The 18283-nt window shown below is 37.9% G+C and overlaps 1 protein-coding gene across 1 annotated transcript; it reads right to left on the reverse strand.

The window, feature by feature from the left end:
• Positions 1 to 1502: 1502 nt before the first annotated feature.
• LOC120067168 (RNA recognition motif XS domain protein) lies at positions 1503 to 16482 on the reverse strand. The gene is made up of 3 exons (XM_039018640.2): positions 15308 to 16482; positions 10588 to 10895; positions 1503 to 2174 (listed from the first exon to the last, which is right to left on the reverse strand). Exons 1-3 carry the CDS (start codon positions 16336 to 16338, stop codon positions 1819 to 1821), a joined length of 1695 nt encoding a protein of 564 aa, XP_038874568.1. The 5' UTR covers positions 16339 to 16482; the 3' UTR covers positions 1503 to 1818.
• Between the last annotated feature and the right edge of the window lie 1801 nt (positions 16483 to 18283).

The following is an 18283-nucleotide window of genomic DNA, read 5'->3' on the forward strand; positions in this document are numbered from 1 at the left end:
CAACTTACAATTAACTACAATATTACTATTTCAAATCTCTCTTTGTTACAATGTTTATTATTTTCTATTTATTCTGAGAATATTTTCTATTTTTTATCCCAATTAAACAACACAAAATATAATAATTTAGATTAAAGAAGCCTGTATTTGGATGGGAAACTATAATAATCAACTATCAACACAACTATAGTGTAGAAAAAGGAAGTAGGGTGTGGTAAGAAAGTGCTTTCTCGAAAACCAAAGTAAAAGAGGAGAGAGGGGAAAGGAATAGGAATAGGAATAGGTGGGGAATGGGCCATATGCCCACAGAGAAGTCTGACCACCACATGGGTTCAGTCAGTTAAAGTGCAGACAGATGCCAAACAAGGTACGCAATTATACACAGTGCCACTTCCTGCCTCTTCTCCCTACACCACCATCACCAAGCATGCGCATCACACGTGTAAAGTTTCCACCCCTATTCCCATTCTCACTCACTTACCCTTCTCTACATAAACCCACATTCCTCCCCTCCTTTTCAACCCAAAAACCACACCATCCCCAATTATTACCTGTCAGAATTGGAGAATTCTACGGGAGGAATCTTTAAAACATTGCTTGCAAGACACAGAACTAATGAAAAGGTTATCTCAACTCAACTTTAACAGATCAAGATATCACATGTAAGATAGATTGGTTAAGACATTATAAATCAAAATATGGGGAACCATACAATATTGTGGATAAGATTCCTAGCCGTGTGTCAAAAAGTATCTTCCACCGACACCCAAGGCTAAGTAAGTTTCAGCATCCAACATCACTACCCAGCGATAATATCCATCCTATTTCTACTTTTGAAAGAAAAATTCTTCAAATCATATCAAACAGAAACTAGAGACGCTGAAAAGCAAACAAAAACTACGTCACAAAAGCTAGCCTTCTCTGGTTTCCCCCCCTTTCCGCATATGCTACATTGCCTTAAAAAAAGTACCCAATTAGATTTCTATGAAGCTATATTACCCAGCTGTATAGTTTAAATACTTTGCACATGCATCAATGCTATATCGAACATTATCAGATTACGTATTTTATACCCTTCTCAAACCTAGGATCCACATCTGACAGGTCGCCCGGAATTATACTTCGATTAAAAAAGTGTTTAATTCCATTCACAATAACTGGAATCTCACCACAGATGCTACATACCCAACTGCAGTCGCTCCAACTCCAAGTGCGCCTGCTGTTTTAAAAACTACACAACGGATCCCTTGTGGTACACGAACATCAATAGGTACAAGGATGCGTAACTGGGGACAGGCTAGTGTGATTGATTCCACACTTCAAAATTGTATGCTTGTTCTGGGAAGTACTGAGCATCGGAAGGGTTTGTTTACTCAGAATTAGCTTCCTTCCAAGATACTTATACAGCGACTCAAGATTATGGTCAATCATGATTAAATCCTGTTCTAGAGTAACAATGGTGTAAAACGTGTGATTGTGCTGTTTGTGCAACGACAAACTAATAATTCAAGCTTTTTTCAATCATTAGGATTTAAAATTGTTAGACAAAAAACCAGATCCATGTTCCACATCCTACCATACACATTTATCCTACAGTAGAATTAAAATTACGCAACAAATCCAGGGAAATTCCTGAAGTAACGTTACTGGTAGACCAAACAACCACCCACCTCCGTTTAACAAAGGGCAGCATTCAGCAAGCTGTTTGGTAAAGACTTCATCCATGAACCATTGAGCTTAAACATGAGGTGGATCCGTGTTGCAGCTCAACCAAGGACACAAACTGAAGAGGTGCTGAACTATATTTTTCGAGGTATTCTACCCGGACGATTTGAAATCCCTATAGCTCTCTATGGTTACCTTCTTCCTTGTATCAAAATCAACTTTGTCCATATCAGCTGCAGTTGCAAGATAGCCATAAAAAATCCTTTTCTTCTCTCCAGATTTTTCATCCACCTTTACAAGGTTTGGATTTTTATCATCATCCCTGCTAAATGCTGCAGGTCGCACACGAGCCCAAGCCGTGCGTCCGTGATTGTCCTTCTCAAAAAATTCAGCCAGCCTCTTGGCTTCATTGAGGCCAGACTGATCACCTGAAAACTTGATCAAAGTTGTGCCCAAATGACCATCTCTTCCATACAAAGACTTGGACTTCCCACCCCCAAACCCGAGGTCTGAAAAAGAAAAAAGGCCAAATAACTCATCAAGACACTAAATGCCAATAGATTGATAGCAAACCAGCATTGGATTATGTAAACACCTTGAACTAAGAACAGAGGGGGCTATGTAGAAACTAAATAGACATTTTTAAAACTCTGCTTAATAAAGCTTTAAAAAGCATCAGAATTCTACAAATCCCACATGGTATACGGCACGATTATTTAAAACAAAAACTAGCACACAAAAAGCCAAGCAGCCAGTACAGGAAGCTTGAGAATATGGGGAAACCCAAACCAAATATCATAATAAATTGAAAAGACAATCGAGCCAAATTATTATCATGTCTACCAATTAACAAAACATCACTAGAAACTAGCATGATAAAAATAATAACAATAAACAGGCAATCACGCACTGTTATAAAACCAAGGAACACCAACTAAAGGTGGTGTCAGATAAAAAAGTTGCCCTGATGTTAAGCATATTTCAATATGAGAACGCCTCTCATTTATCTGAATCTAATTCCTACGTCTGGGATTGCAAAGTAACTAATTGCAGAGCCTGTCCCTACCTCCATTATCTCCCACACTAGAGACAGATGAACATAATCCAAAAACATACTGCTGAGATAAGAGAATGAAGTTACAGTCTAGGTTTAAATAATCAAAATCAACCCCAATCTCTTCCAGTTCACATCAGTCATAAATAATGCAGGAAAATGTAGACAAAATGAAATTGATCAATATTAATCAATTGAACATCAAACGATCTCCTGTAACCTGCCGCTAACTTCTCTAAACTTCCCTAAACCATAAACTCTAAACTTCTCTAAAGTAAAGATCATCAAAAAATTGTAATTAGTTTCCTTCAGAAGGGGGTTCTCTTTCCCCTGCCCCTAAGCTATGTCTCCTTTGGTTGCTGTTAAGACACCTTCGTTTATATGTTAAGAAAAAAAAAAGTACATAAAACTTGAGCCTAAATAATATAATATTAAAATCAAACTAACTAATTGAAGAAAAGAGGTATTATAGTTTAAACCAAGAAGAAAATATAAATTATTTTCAACTCAGTATTTGAGAAGCAGGGAGATACGGAAAATCATAACTAGTGCACAAAGTAGATGCCTGAAGAAAAATGCAGACTTTTCAGATAAAACCCTCCGAGGCTGCATAGCTATTGATATCTCACAAATATCAGCAGACCAAGATTGTAGGATAACTAAACAAATTCACCAAGAACTCCAAATAAAATTACAGTTTAAGGATGTTAATTGGAAAATAGATTACAAAAAGCCCTTCAAATGAGCTGTGCAACAGCTTCACCAACACCAAAACAGGACAATGACAGAAAAAAAGTCCCACAGGATATCAACGTGCCATCCACATATCCATGGGGGATTCAGATAACAACTTTAGGTACATTAATTATAATTACGCTATAAAGCATGTAAATAAAACCTAATAATGATCCGCAACCATACTAATAAATAATTGTAGTACTTCATAAAAGAAGTATATTATGAAGCAAAAAAATTTAACCATAGTTCTTCAGCAACTGTACTAATGTCATTAAGTTACTCCACTTTCTAAACTACTTGCCCAAAAGACGGATCATCTGTTACTCTGACAGACTTGAGAGAGAGAAGGAGAGAGAAGAGACCTGGAAGTAAATTATTAAAAGATGATCCATCTTTTAAATTATTAAAAGTTTCTCTTTTGGCAATCTGTTATTGACAAAATTGAGAGAAAATTGGATCGGTGAAGTCCCATTCTATCTAGAGGGGGCAGAATTATGTTTGCTAAATCAGTTCTTGTGAGCATCCCCTTGTATTATTTCTCGATTCTCTCTAGACCTACTCGTGTTGGATACGTTGGAGACATTGGTCAGAAGTTTCTTTTGGAAAGGTAGCAAGGTGTTTGGTGCTGCCAATCTTGTTAATTGGGAGACTACTTCTCTTCCGACTGACATAGAAGGGTTGGGCATCGGTGACTTTACCACTAAAAATTGTGCTCTTTTAGCCGAATGGGGTTGGAGATTTCTCAATGAGGAGAATGCTTTATGGAGGCAGGTGATTGCTTATAAATATAATTGGAATGAGACTCATTGTTGGCCTTCTATGAACGGATCTCGTTGGTTTGAAGGCCCAAGCCCCAAATCATGAAAAACATCCCCATTTTGGAGGAATGATATAGAGTTAGAGTGGTTCGTGGAGACAAACCCTGATTCTAGAAGGACAAATGGTTGGTTGACTCGCCCCCTTGTTTGGAATTTCCTGGGCTTTTCAGAAATGTGACTGCCAAGGATTCTTTGGCTTGTCAATGCTGGTCTGATTCTCTTTATGCATGGGCTATAAAGTTCAGAAGAAATTTGATTGGGTTGCTCTTTTGAGCAAGCTTCAAACTTCTAGACTGAATAACAAGGGTGACATGTTTGTGAGGTTGCTGGAAAATTGGTGTAACACCGATAGTTGAATTCAAGAGTGAAAGTTTTTATTATTTCAAAATGGAGGACTCGGCCCAATTTTATAGGCAACAGTTGGTTACAAGCTGACCTAAATTCTACCGGTTAGTAAAAGGTAACCGGTTAGTAACAGAAATTTAAAAGACAGACTAAAAAACTGAAAACAACTTACTAAATGGTTACATCAATTCCTCCCCTCTTAAAAGGAACTCGTCCTCGAGTTCTAAAGATATAGTATGAAAAATAAAAAAGATTCAAGAGGAAAATCTTAAAGGATTAGTAGGTGAACCTGGGCATCACAACTAGGTTGACACCACCATAGCACCCTCATCATATCCAATACAATTGTCAAGTAGCTAATTGAAAGTCGTCAAAAGCATGGTATGGATGTAAATCTGCTACATTAAACATGGGGTTGATGTGTAAATCAGGTGGAAAGTCCAATCGATAGGCATTGGACCCAAAAGCCTTGAGAACTTTGAAAGGACCTAGTTTTCTGTTTTTTAGCTTGTTGTATGTGCCAGTTGGAAATCTACTTTTCCTTAGATCTACCATCACTAAGTCTCCCTCACAAAATGTTTGAAGATGCCTATGCTGGTTTGCTGCTTTTTTATAAGAAGAAATAGCTTTTTCGATGATGGTGTAGACGAACAATCTTTTCTGCCATCTCCTCGCTTTGCTGCTAAGATCAATAGAAGATGGAAGTTTAGCTAGATCAACAGTTAAAAAGGGGAGTTTTGTGTACACTATTTCAAAGGGACACTTCCCTATAGATCGGTTTTTCATGAAATTGAAGGCGAATTCAGCTGGAGCAAGAACAAGGTCCCACTATTTGGGATGATCTCCACATAAGCATCGAATTAGATTACCCAACGTTCTGTTGATAACCTCTGTTTGTCCGTCGGTTTGGGGATGACTTGTGGTGCTATATTTGAATGAGGTGTTGAATTTTCGCCAAAGAGTCTTCCAAAAATGGCTAAGGAATTTGACATCTCTATCCAATACAATTGTTTTTGGGATTCCATGTAAACGGACTATTTCCCTAAAAAAAAGATTAGCAATATAGACAGCGTCATGTGATTTTTTGCAAGGTAGGAAATGTACCATCTTACTAAATCGGTCAACTACTACAATCACAGAATCATAAGCTTGTTGTGTTTTAGGTAGACCAAGAACGAAGTCCATAGACAAGTCCTCCCATATGGAGGTCGGGGTAGGTAGAGGAGTATAGAGCCCGATATTGGTTGAGGTTCCTTTTACCGTTTGGCAAATATAGCAACGCTTGACAAAATTTTGAACATCTTTTCGAAGTTGAGGCCAGAAATATTGAGCAGAGACAAGGTCTATAGTTTTGTAGATACCAAAGTGTCCAGCTAGACCTCCCACTTGTAGATCTTTGATCAATGTTTCACGAAGGGAAGTGTGGGGTATACATAAGCATTCTCAATTGTCAAATATGTGGTAATCACCTGTATTAAGGTGGTTGGAGCAGTTGAACCAAATGGTTCCAAAGTCAGTATCCGTAGGGTATAACTCAGGTAGGTGATGAAAGGCTGTGATTTCTCCAGCTAAGACAGTTAACAACTCCGCCTTCCTACTTAAAGCATCGGCAACTTTATTATCTTTGCCAGCTTGGTGTCTAATGACAAATTCGAATCCTTGTAAGAAGGATAACCATCGAGCATGCATTCTACTAACCTGTTTCTGAGATTGTAAATACTTCAAGGAAAAATGGTCAGTTAGAAGAATAAATGTTTTATGTAGTAAATAATGTTCCCACTGCTTCAAAGCTCTAACTAATGCGTAGAATTCTTGTTCGTAAGTAATCCAATTCTGACGTGGGACGCTCAGCTTTTCACTAAAATATTCAATAGGATGGTTATTTGGGATAGGACTGCCCGGTACCAACTCCACTAGCATCTACGGCTACTTGAAAAGGTATATTAAAGTCGGGAACTTTGAGAACAGGGCTACTGCAAAGGTTATGTTTAAGTTTTAAGAAACTAACTTCCTGTTCTTTATCCCAGTGGAAGTTATATTTCCTAAGACAATCAGTGAGTGCTACTGCTATTGTACTGAAATTTCGAATAAATTTCCAATAAAATGAAGCTAAGCCTAGAAAAGATTGAATTTGTTTTAGAGTAGATGGTGTTGGCCAATCCAAAATTGCTTCAATCTTTTGAGGATCCACTTTATGTTCATTATGACCAACGATAAAACCTAAGAATGAAATTTCTGTAGGTAAAAAAAACACATTTTTTGGTGTTTACGTGTAACTGATGTGAAGATAAAGTCGAAAAAACAGTATGTAGATGCTGTAAATGTTCTTGTAAGTCATGACTAAACACAAGTATATCATCAAAGTATAGTACTACAAATTTATCAAGGAAGGGAAGGAAAACCTTGTTCATGAGCCTCATAAAAGTGCTAGGAGCATTGGAGAGACCAAATGGCATACCCAACCATTCGAACAAACCTTCGTTGGTCTTAAAGTTGTTTTCCATTTGTCACCCAACCGTATTCGGATTTGGTGATACACACTACGGAAATCAAGCTTGGAAAAAATATAAGCACCTCCTAATTGGTCCAACAAGCCACTAACACGTGGTATAAGAAACCGATGTTTTATGGCGATTCGCTTTATAGCTCGGTAGTCCACACATACGCCAAATACCATCTTTTTTTGGAGTAAGAAGAGTTGGCACGACGCATGGCCTGATGCTTGGTTGAATGCACCATTTTTCTAAGAGCTCTTGAACTTGGTCATGTAAAATTTTATACTCGCTCGGGCTCATTTTGTAATGAGGAAGATTAGAGAGTGAAGCCCCTGGGATGAAATCGATTTGATATTGTATACCACGCAATGGTGATAGATCTGGTTGTGGATTCACAATGCTGGGGAATTTTTTGAGTAATTCCATCGTTTGTGCTGGAAAGTCGTCCTCACTCTTGTGATCTATGTCTCCTTTGACAATTACTCTCCATATTTCATCTTCACGTTCTTTGATGAATTGTTTCGCTATGATAACACTGAATAGTTGTCCCTTGGTATCCTTGATGGTTGTATTATCTGACTTATGTAATGGTAAGAGAACAATTTTTCGATCATGCCACATAAATTCATAAGTATTTTCTCTTCCCTTATGAATAGCTTGTTTGTCATATTGCTAAGGACGACCCAAGAGAATGTGGCATACATCCATATCTAAAACGTCGCATACAATCTGGTCTTTGTAATTACCTCCAATGAAAAATTGTACCGAGCAAACATTGTTGACTTGGGCTTCACCACCTTTCTTAATCCACCCTACTTTATATGGATGGGGATGAGGTTCCATTTCTAAATTAAGAGCATTGACCAGTATTTTGGAGACTATATTCTCAGATCTTCTGCTGTCTATGATGACATTACAAACCTTTCTTTTAATTGTGCACCTTGTTTTGAATAATGAATGTCGTTGGGGGTGTGTCTCGTTTTTGGAGTTAAAAGAACCCGTTGGAGCACACAAGAGAGGTTATCACCCTCATCAAGTGCTAAAAGATCAATTCATTCATCAGAGATTTCGTCACATTCTTCATCTTGAGCCCCTTCATCCCCAGCCATAGCTATTGTTCTTCGTTCAGGACAGTTGTTAGATAAATGCCCATTCTTGCCACAACGAAAGCACTTCCCGAGTGTTGTTTGTGCATAGGGGTTGGTACTCTTCTTAGAAGTCTCATTGTTGCCATCTTTGATTAGTACAGGATTTTCTTCTCTGTCTTTGGCCAAGGCCCCTTCATTAGACCCTACAGGTCCCTTTTGAGTTGTAGTCTTCTTTAATCCGCTAGAAGATGTTTCCTATTGGTTTCTCCGTGAGTATCTTATCTTCTTGTTTGAGTTTCGTTCAATTCTTCAACAGCTTTTGCCAAAGAAATGACATCAGAAAGAACCCTAAAGATTGGAGCTTTACTTTCTCCTTAATGTTTGCTCACACACCCCCCACAAATCTTGCTATCAAATGATTTTCATTTTCAGGCAAATTTGCTCGAGCTCCCCGGCAATGATGGAAGTCTTCAGTATATTCAGCAACAGTTCTTGTTCCTTGACACAAGTTCGGGTACTAATTATACAAGATTTGTTCATAATTTGTTGGCAAGAACCTATCTTTCATCATCCTCTTTAATCTTTCCCAACTCATGATAAGGTTTTTTCCACTTCGAAATCTGCTGACCTCTAATTATTCCCACCAGGCTGATGCTCCCCCTCGAAATTTTAATGCCACTAACCGAACCTTCTTGTGGTCCAAAGTCCTGGCGTATTGGAAGAATCCTTCAACGTTTTTTTACCCAATCCAAGAAACCTTCTATATCTCTCTTTCCATTGAAGGTAGATATGTCCAGCTTGACTTTATATTCACTTTGTTCACCTGACTGGTAGTGATTGTATGCTCTGCCTCTTCCCTGACTAGAACGTCCCATTCTTCCTCTTTCTTCTTCACTAGAAGAGTCGCTATCTTCACAGTTTCTCCTCGAGTAAGCTTCCTGTCTTTAAGGTTTTTGGAACAACAAAGGGAGTTCTTTAATCGTTTCTTGGATGAACCTGTTGTGGAGCAAATGTGTTCTATCTTTCTTGTGGTAGCAGCATGTTTCTAGGTTGATTTTCTTGGACTTTCGGTTGAGGACTCGCATTGTTGAAGTTGCTCGCCATTTGATCCAATCGCAAAGTGATCCACTCCATCATTCGGTGAATACCATCAATGGCCTCCTCGACTGACTGCAGGACCTTGGTGATAAGGCAACAGGTGAAGTTGCTTCTTTATCCGTAGCATCAGGGTTATTGCTGTTAATTGCCTTTTTTCCCGCCATTAGATCCCAGTCCTTCAGGCTCTAATACCAAAATTGGTGTAACACCAATAGTTGAATTCAAGTATGAAAGTTTTTATTATTTCAAAATGAAGGACTCAGCCCAAATTTATAGGCAAGAGTTGGTTACAAGCTAACCTAAATTCTACCGGTTAGTAACAGAAATTTAAAAGGCAAACTAAAAAACTAAAAACAACTTACTAAATGGTTACATAAAAAATGATGGCTCATTTTTAGTCAAATCTCTCTCTCAAGCTCATTGTGAAGCAAATAGCTTTGGAAAGGCAAAAATCCAATCTTATTTGGAAGGCCTTTTGCCCTCCTTTAGAGGTTGTGGTTTGAAAGAAAATCTAGAATTTTTTGTGATCAAAAAACTAATAATGACTTTTTTTGGAGTTTGGTTACTCTTTTTGCATCTACATAGTCCTCCACTTCTAAACTCTTTCGCAATTATAGTCTAATCCAAATTTGTATTAGTTGGGCTTGTTTTTTGTAATTTTTTGTGTGGATACCTCATCTTCCCTTCCTTTGTATTGCTCTTTGTGATAATAAAAGTTATGTTTTTTATCCAAATATATTTTTTAAGGAAAAAAAGGACTTGTACGGTGTAGCCCCTCCTCCCTACAATGGGAAACACAACCATGAGGGGAAAAAAAATAGCTTCATTCAAATTCAATGTATAAGAAGCTAAGATTTGATCCAGAAAGAAAACTATGAAAGAGGGAGAAACAGCTCCTTTCATATTCTATGGATAAGGTATTCTCCTTGAGCAAAAACATTCAAAAAATCCTTTCCAATTGTTTTTGAAACAGTTGAACTAACAACAAAACAAGACAATACCAGAATGAGTATAAGGTTCCCCGAGTAGCATCAACTCATCCATGGAAGATTCAGATATAACTTTAGGTTTATTAACTAAAAAAGTACGATAAATATAACCATGTTTCTCATCTGCAACTAAAAAAATCATTAAAGTACTCTGCATTCTAAACCTGTACAGACTTGAGAAAGTCCAGGGGTGTTTTATGTACTTCTTTGGCCAAGTTGATAGACCTTATTCTACCTAGCAAGGGATAAACCGATTCAGAAATGAAGAATGAAAAGATGTAAGAAGGTGCATTATACCTCTAACTTTACTATCCATTGCTTTGTTTCCCAAACCCTCCATGCGCCCATCTTTACTCTTTCCGGTAATAGTATTATGGATGATAACTATAGGAGGCCACATAATCAGATCCTCCTGGTTAGCTGCTGCTTCGTCAGCAGATAGAAACCGGTACCCTCTTGAATTATCAGGAGGCTTTGAGTAGTTCCACCCCATTAATACACAAAGAGCTTTATGTAAACCCAAATGATCCACTTGCAAGTCAGCACTCTCAGAGTTGTATGTGTGCATAATAAGGCCATGCATATCTGGAAAATCTCTAGAGGACCTGAAAGTAACCATATAAAGTAGGGGACAACATTCTTTAGGTGCCCAGAGTATGATTTTTTAATAGGTTCAAACTATAATACAAGCCTACAAATTTGAACCAAAATGGGAATAAGTTGGTAAACACCACTCAAAATTGGGTGGAAACAAAGACTCCAAAGTTGTAAAAAGTATCATCAAGCACAGAAAACATGCATCAATTCCACGGCTTCTTACAAAATCTTCAATCAATTACCAATTAGGTCTCAAAAATGCTTCTTAGTTCTTTAAAAAGGGCTAATATCAAACCAACAATAACTTCAGCTGCAGTAGTCCTAAGTATTTTTAATTTTTTATGTGATAGTTCCAGCTTTGTGACCCCAAACAAAAATGGAAGGCTCGGTCCAGACAAATAACAGAAAACGCAAAGTTTCTCCATCTCCGGTTCTCCTGTCACTTAATTTATCCATGTTTAACGTCTGGGATGTCAATGGTGAATGATCTTTGATTACTGAGCATCATATTTTCTTCCTCCATCACTTAAGATTCTATAAATTCATTTGATTTCATTCTGAGAGGAACTTTGATACATACCTAAAATTTATGGTCACTGTGTTTCAAGGGGTTTCTTTCCATCTATCCTTCAATTATAGTAAAAACTACAGATTGTCAATGATATAGGTTCCTCATGAAAAATCCATCGATCAAAACATTGAAGCTTGAACTCTTCAACACTATTGGAAATGAAAACATACTTTTTGGATGAGAAGCAGATTATTAATGAACAAACATGCACAATATTTTGGAACCCATGATTGGTAACAAGGTTCATATATTTGCATGGTCGGTAGACCATAGGTACACATTGCAAGGAGCATACCAATAAAAGACCTGGTACACCACTTGAATAGTAAACCAAACAAACAAAGTTTGTATTGAACAAGCTTTGTACTTTGTATGAGATATATATTGAGTGTCCGAGCTAGCTTTCAAGTACCTCAACTATTCTCACAAGACAAGTAATCAACCCTACTACATTTGGTTGTCAAGAAAACTCAAAGTTGTAGGACATTTAATCCCAGGTAGGTTGGCCACCATGACCAGAATTCTTTACCTCCAAACCCCACTCTTATTCCCCCCTAGGTCCTATGGTGATTAGTGATTGTATTGGACAGACTTATTGAAGAAGTGTGTGTGTGTATATAAATATGTATACGTATATGTATATCAAGCCTAGAAGCTATACTCTCAAGGTAATTAGAATTCTCCAACAGGAACAAATTAAGGAATAAAATTCATTAAAAGAAATGAGTCTTTACAATGGGAAACCTAGATGAGAAGACATACAATAAGCTCCCAAATAGCCTTTGAAGACCTTTCGAACACTTGGAACAATTTCCAAGTTTCCTTCTCTATTAGAGACTAGAGGATCAGCAAAAGGAAAATCAAGTAAATCTATTTACATTTCTAGGGTAACGATGGGTAAGCTAAACCTACTAGAATAGTCCCCCATCAACGCAAGGAGGAATGGCACAAAGGAAACAAGTTATCAGCTAGTTCCTCCCTAGAGCAAGGAACAGAAAGGTACAATCATCCTGTCTGGCACTATCCTAAGAGGTTTCTTTTTTCTTTTTCTTTTTATGGCTACTCAATGGGCATAAAAATAGGATATATCATATTCTCTTGGTAATTTCAAAAAGTGGAAAGTTGCAATTTTTTTTTTTTTTTTTTATGTGGGGGGGGGGGGGGGGGGGGGGGGGGGGGGGGAAGATAAGAACCAATTTCGCTGACTGAATGGTAAATTCAAAGTGATACAAAAGGAGCCCATTTACAGGGTGTAGAAAAGATTTCTCCAATTTGCAACAAGGAAATTCAAGGCTGTAAACTTTTTACATCAAAATGAAGCATGGAAAACAACTAACTCAATAACATCCCAGAGGATCTTTCTATGTCTTGGAACATCCCCAGAGAGTTGCAAGTTCAAATGGCTTGTCAGTTATCAGACTCTAAAACTGAAGAAATTATTCTTTCAATGAGAAACATTCCACCTCATTAACATCAAAGCAGCTCACTCAGCTACCTAATTCCTTAAACACTTCAGATTAATATAAGCTAAAAACAAAGTTTCATTAAAAAAATGCTAAACAGGACTCTTTCACTGATCGTGATCATGACATCCAGTTGCAACTACAAACTACAAACTACAATCTACAAATATCCCATTTAAAGGCTGGGATTAGAGCCTAACCAAACATTTACCAACAAAGAGGCAACTCTAATGCAAAATTTTTTACCTCAATTAACTATATAAGAAATATTGGAAGGTAGAAGATCTACACAACATGCTTTTTGGAGCACCGACAATATATAAACAACTGATTCACTCCATACAGCAAACAAATTTTTCTATATACACCTTTTGATGGTACACCATGCCCTAAACCCAATAGTTTGGACACAAGAAAGTAATTTCATCTGAACAAGCCATCAAACTGTATCACGTGGATTAAAAGAGGGGAGAGACCACGCCATGTCGATACCAAGACACAATATCAAAGGGGAATCAATCTTGCAATGAAAAGAACAAAAAATGTCCAAAGTTACAGAGCCATGGCGCTTGCCAAGTGATGCAACCATAGTCTCCAAAAAAGACCTAAGGGAACTAAATAAAAGAATGATAGATATACAGTGTAATAAAAAATGGCACAAAACAGGGGAAAACCCCCTTAATGCATCACATGAGAACTCATATCAAAGAATTAAAAAAAACAAGAAAAAAGAAAAAGATGGACCAAAACCGTAGCATATCAACAAGATTTCAGTTTTCATTGAAAGCCCCATTAGGAATAGCCAGAAACCACAAGAGTATGTTTGTGGAAATTACACAAACTGTGCAAAAGCATCCCCCAGAATTCACATCGGTTAGAAAGCAAAAATATGCTCATGTCCCTGCAGTCAATTAACTATACTCGTCCTTAGTTCCGTTGTCTAGCGTATAACACCCAAAAATGAATGGGTGGTTGATCCAATTTCATTGGATTTTCAAGAAAATTGATTTCAACGTTGATTTTCTAATACCAATATGCCAGTTTGAGGTTGGTTTTGGAACAAACCATCTTTTTTATACTGAGAGAGAGAAGCTGTCAATAAAAGAATACAAATGGGCATACAAAACAACAACCCGCTAATAGGAGCCAAAACAAAGTCAAGATTAAGTAACTATACAGAAAAGAGTACACGATCCAAAACAACTAAGCCTGAAGAAAAATACAAAAAATCCTTTGAGATCAATGCCCAGTGAGAAGCATTGAACTTGATGACAGACCACACCTCTTACACCACAACCCTATAGTACACAAATATGAATAAGAAAAGGCATAGGACAAAAACCACAACAAAACCATTGGCCGAGACACTCAACAGTCAACAGTAGTCAGTTCTCCTTTCATAATGCTTTTCCGCAACACTCACAAGGAAAATCAGCAGCATAGAAACAGCTTTTAAGGAAAGGGCAGTGTATCAAGAAGAAATACTTAATGTATATCCTTCTCGGTCACAACAGCAAGTGCAAACAAACAATTAAATATATTTGCTAACAGCAATCACCATGAATAGATGCAGGTAAAAGAATCTAGAAGGGAGTCTAGTTCTCCTTTCCCTTCCATTTTACCTCTCCTCTTCTTCTCGTCAATTCAATTAAACATAACTAGCTTATCAGATCCAAAAATACAAAAAGTACAGTGACCGCATAATATTTGACCCCTATTTCCACACACTTAGTGGGAGAAAGCATGGGAGAAGGAGTCCAACAAACCATGGTCTCCGACACTTAACAGTACGTCACTATCCATGCTTTCCGCAAATGCTTTTATCCAGCAGACTTAAAAGAAACAGCAGCAGCAGAAAAACATCATTATAGGAAAGGTCAACGAATCAAGAAGCATATACTTTACGCATTCACTTCCTCCTGAATCACAACAACTGACAGGTGCAAACAAGCAGGCAATATACTAACTATCAGCATCCTCCACAAAAAGTACAGTGACCGCATAATATTTGACCCCTATTTCCACACACTTAGTGGGAGAAAGCATGGGAGAAGGAGTCCAACAAACCATGGTCTCCGACACTTAACAGTACGTCACTATCCATGCTTTCCGCAAATGCTTTTATCCAGCAGACTTAAAAGAAACAGCAGCAGCAGAAAAACATCATTATAGGAAAGGTCAACGAATCAAGAAGCATATACTTTACGCATTCACTTCCTCCTGAATCACAACAACTGACAGGTGCAAACAAGCAGGCAATATACTAACTATCAGCATCCTCCACAAATTATCCCGGATGCAGGGAAATGAAGCGTTATTTATAAACAATATATAGAAATAATGCAAGACAAAGAGAGAAGGCACAAAGAATCCGATTGCATCAAACCTTGCACAAGCAAGACATTGAAGACGCCCATGCTTCCCATCCTCCAGATAATTCTTTTTCTGATTTGCGTTTTCGTTGATAGTCTTCACAAAATGAAGAAATGCCTTTCTCAATGCATTCTGGTCAACTTCTAAATATTTAGGAGCTACATTGTTACCGCTACCTAGCCTTAAACCTTCATTTTCATAACTCCCACCAACTCGCATATACTTCGAGAACCTCGTATCCTCTGTCCGACCATATGGATCACTCGTTCCCGCCAAAAAATCACCCCTTCGTTCGCCGGAACCAGTAAGAAACCCATTTGCATTCCCATTATGCAAAAATTGCTGCTGTCGCCTGGACAAATCGTCTTTCTCATCCTTCCTGTCCTTCTCATTGTCGTCATTGAATTTCCTTTTCATGGACGAATCTGCAGGACCACCACGTTCATCAGTCCCCCGAGAATTCCAGTGATCTTGAGGCCTAGCACGCCCAAATTGTTCTTCCCGAACACCCCTAAATTCATCTGGACTCATAGGTCCACCTGGGGGAAACCGATGGTCAAATCCACCATATTCATGGCCAGGACCACCGGACCCCATTGGTAAAAACCGACCAGCAAGATCCATGGACCTTGAAGGCGGAGTAAAATCGTGATAGTCGAGAGGGAGAGAGAAATACGACCGTACACTGCCATCGGCAAGAACAATCGTGCGGCGCTCAAGCATATGGAACCCATAAGAGGGCGGAGGCGGTGGGCCAAGAGCTGAGGAGTCAGGAAAAGGAAGTGGAACCCCAGGAGAAGGGAGTGGAGCCGAAGCCGGAGTCGGATTAACAGCCTTGTCGGTAGGATGCTTGGGGTGAGTGGAATTGGGACTAATTGCAGATTTGGAGGAAGAATTATGGGGTTTGGAAGATTTAGAGTCGGATTTAGGATCGGAGGGAGGATTGTTGGTGGAGGACTCCCAGCGGGATTTCCGGTTAGAAGGAGCGGCGGAAGAAGAAGAAGGCTTCTGAGATGACTTGGTGGTATTGCTACCTCCGGCCATGCCTGCTGTAGAAGCGGGCGGAGCCGCTAGGGTTTACGAATGAGATATCAGAAAATCGCCGTTACGCGAATTGGATCGGTGAATGAATGGAGATTTTATTCTACCGATAATCAACTACTCCTTCTCGATTCCCTTTCCGGCCCCACTTACAATAAATCAGAGAGAATTTTTATCTTCCTTTAGGCTTCTTTTTTTTCTTTTTTTTTTTAAGCAAAGAGTTTTTATCTTTATTCATATTTCTTCAATAAATAAATAAATAATGCTTTTTTAAAAAAATAATGACTCTATTGTAAATTTGAGAAGTACAACGACACACAACAATAACATAAATATAGATAAAATATAATATATAATAAAATAAATTAACAAAATATGAAATAATAAATTTCTCTAAAATCTCCACTTTCTCCAATTTTTATGAAATTCATCCAATGTGTGTCTTCCAAAATCCACTAAATGCACTATTTATAAGTTATTTGGCAAGTAAAAGGTGGATTACATAAACACTACTATTGTGTAATGTTGAGACATACGGACAACATTTTGGAAAATGAGAGCATGACACATAGTCAATTGACATTAAGCACAAACATCTAATGGACATATATTATCATAATATTTATAATTGTGAAATCCAAACCCTATTTTTCCTACTTAAGTGAGTAATTGGTATGTTAAACAAAGCCTAGGTATGGGTTAATGTGGAATTATAGGGAAATGGGTAAAGGATAAGGAAATGAAGAAGGAAAATGCTTAAGTATTGGAGATTTGGCTCTCGGGTGTTTTAAGTTAGCCTAGCAAGAAGAAATTTTTTTGCTAAGTGTTAATCGTGGAAATGGTGGGTGAGCATCGAGTAAACATTAGGCGTATAACGACCCGACCTTTTGAGTACTCTGATAAGGGTCGTTACTTATAATTACACATTTACATTCAAAATATTTTGACCATTGAGGAAAATAAATTTCATTAAAATAATAAACATAGTTTTCCAAAATAAATAACAAATAAGTAAAACCTTTGTTCGAGGCTCCTAAAATAATGAAAAAAAAAAGAACTTAAACAAATAAAATTTTGACCAACATTGAGTTTCAAATCAAAACTTTTAAATAGCTTGAAAATATAAACTGAGTGGAAGCGATTTACACGTCCCATATGGCACGATCACAGGTCCCTCTCATCACCTGCCAGTCTATTCCTATCATTACTTGAAAAACATAAATTAAGAAAGATTGAGTATAAAATACTCCGCAAGTGACCATTACCGAGATCAGGCTATGCATCCACAAGCAAAGAAAAATAGCCTGTGGCTCATACAGCTACATCGATTTTTGATGATGAAAGGAAAACCAAAAGACGTACTATCTTGTCTTGATACGCATGTCTAGCGGCCCGTAGGCACACCGTCAAACATGAAAATAACATGAATGTGAACCCGTCGACTCACGCATGTCTAGCGGCCTGTAGGCACACTGTCAAACATGGAAATAACATGAACGTAAACCTGTCGGCTCACGCATGTCTAGCGGCCCGTAGGCACACCGTCAAACATGAAAATAACATGAACGTAACTTGTCGACTCACGCATGTCTAGCAGCCCGTAGGCACACTGTCAAACATAGAAATAACATGAACGTAAACATGCATCAAGGCGAGACAGTAAACCGCTCTATTGGTCTATTCATGCACCACATACATAATATAAGTATTGATTAGAAATTCGAACATGCTCATGATGCTTATAACTGTCATGCAACAAGTAAAACATAATGACAAAATCATGCTTCAAGAGTCCATTAGTTAACTTTATAATTCTAGACTAGGTCGCCTGGCATAAAGGCACCGATAATAGTACCATTTACCTCAACTTGGTAAAAAAAACGCAAAACAAAATCTCCTTAGAACTTCTTCAGCACACTTGAATCAACCTAAAGTTGTGGCTTGGTCT

The sequence above is a fragment of the Benincasa hispida genome, chromosome 12 (assembly GCF_027475165.1).
Source record: "Benincasa hispida cultivar pf3 chromosome 12, pf3_genome.v1.1, whole genome shotgun sequence".
Lineage (NCBI taxonomy): Eukaryota > Viridiplantae > Streptophyta > Magnoliopsida > Cucurbitales > Cucurbitaceae > Benincasa > Benincasa hispida.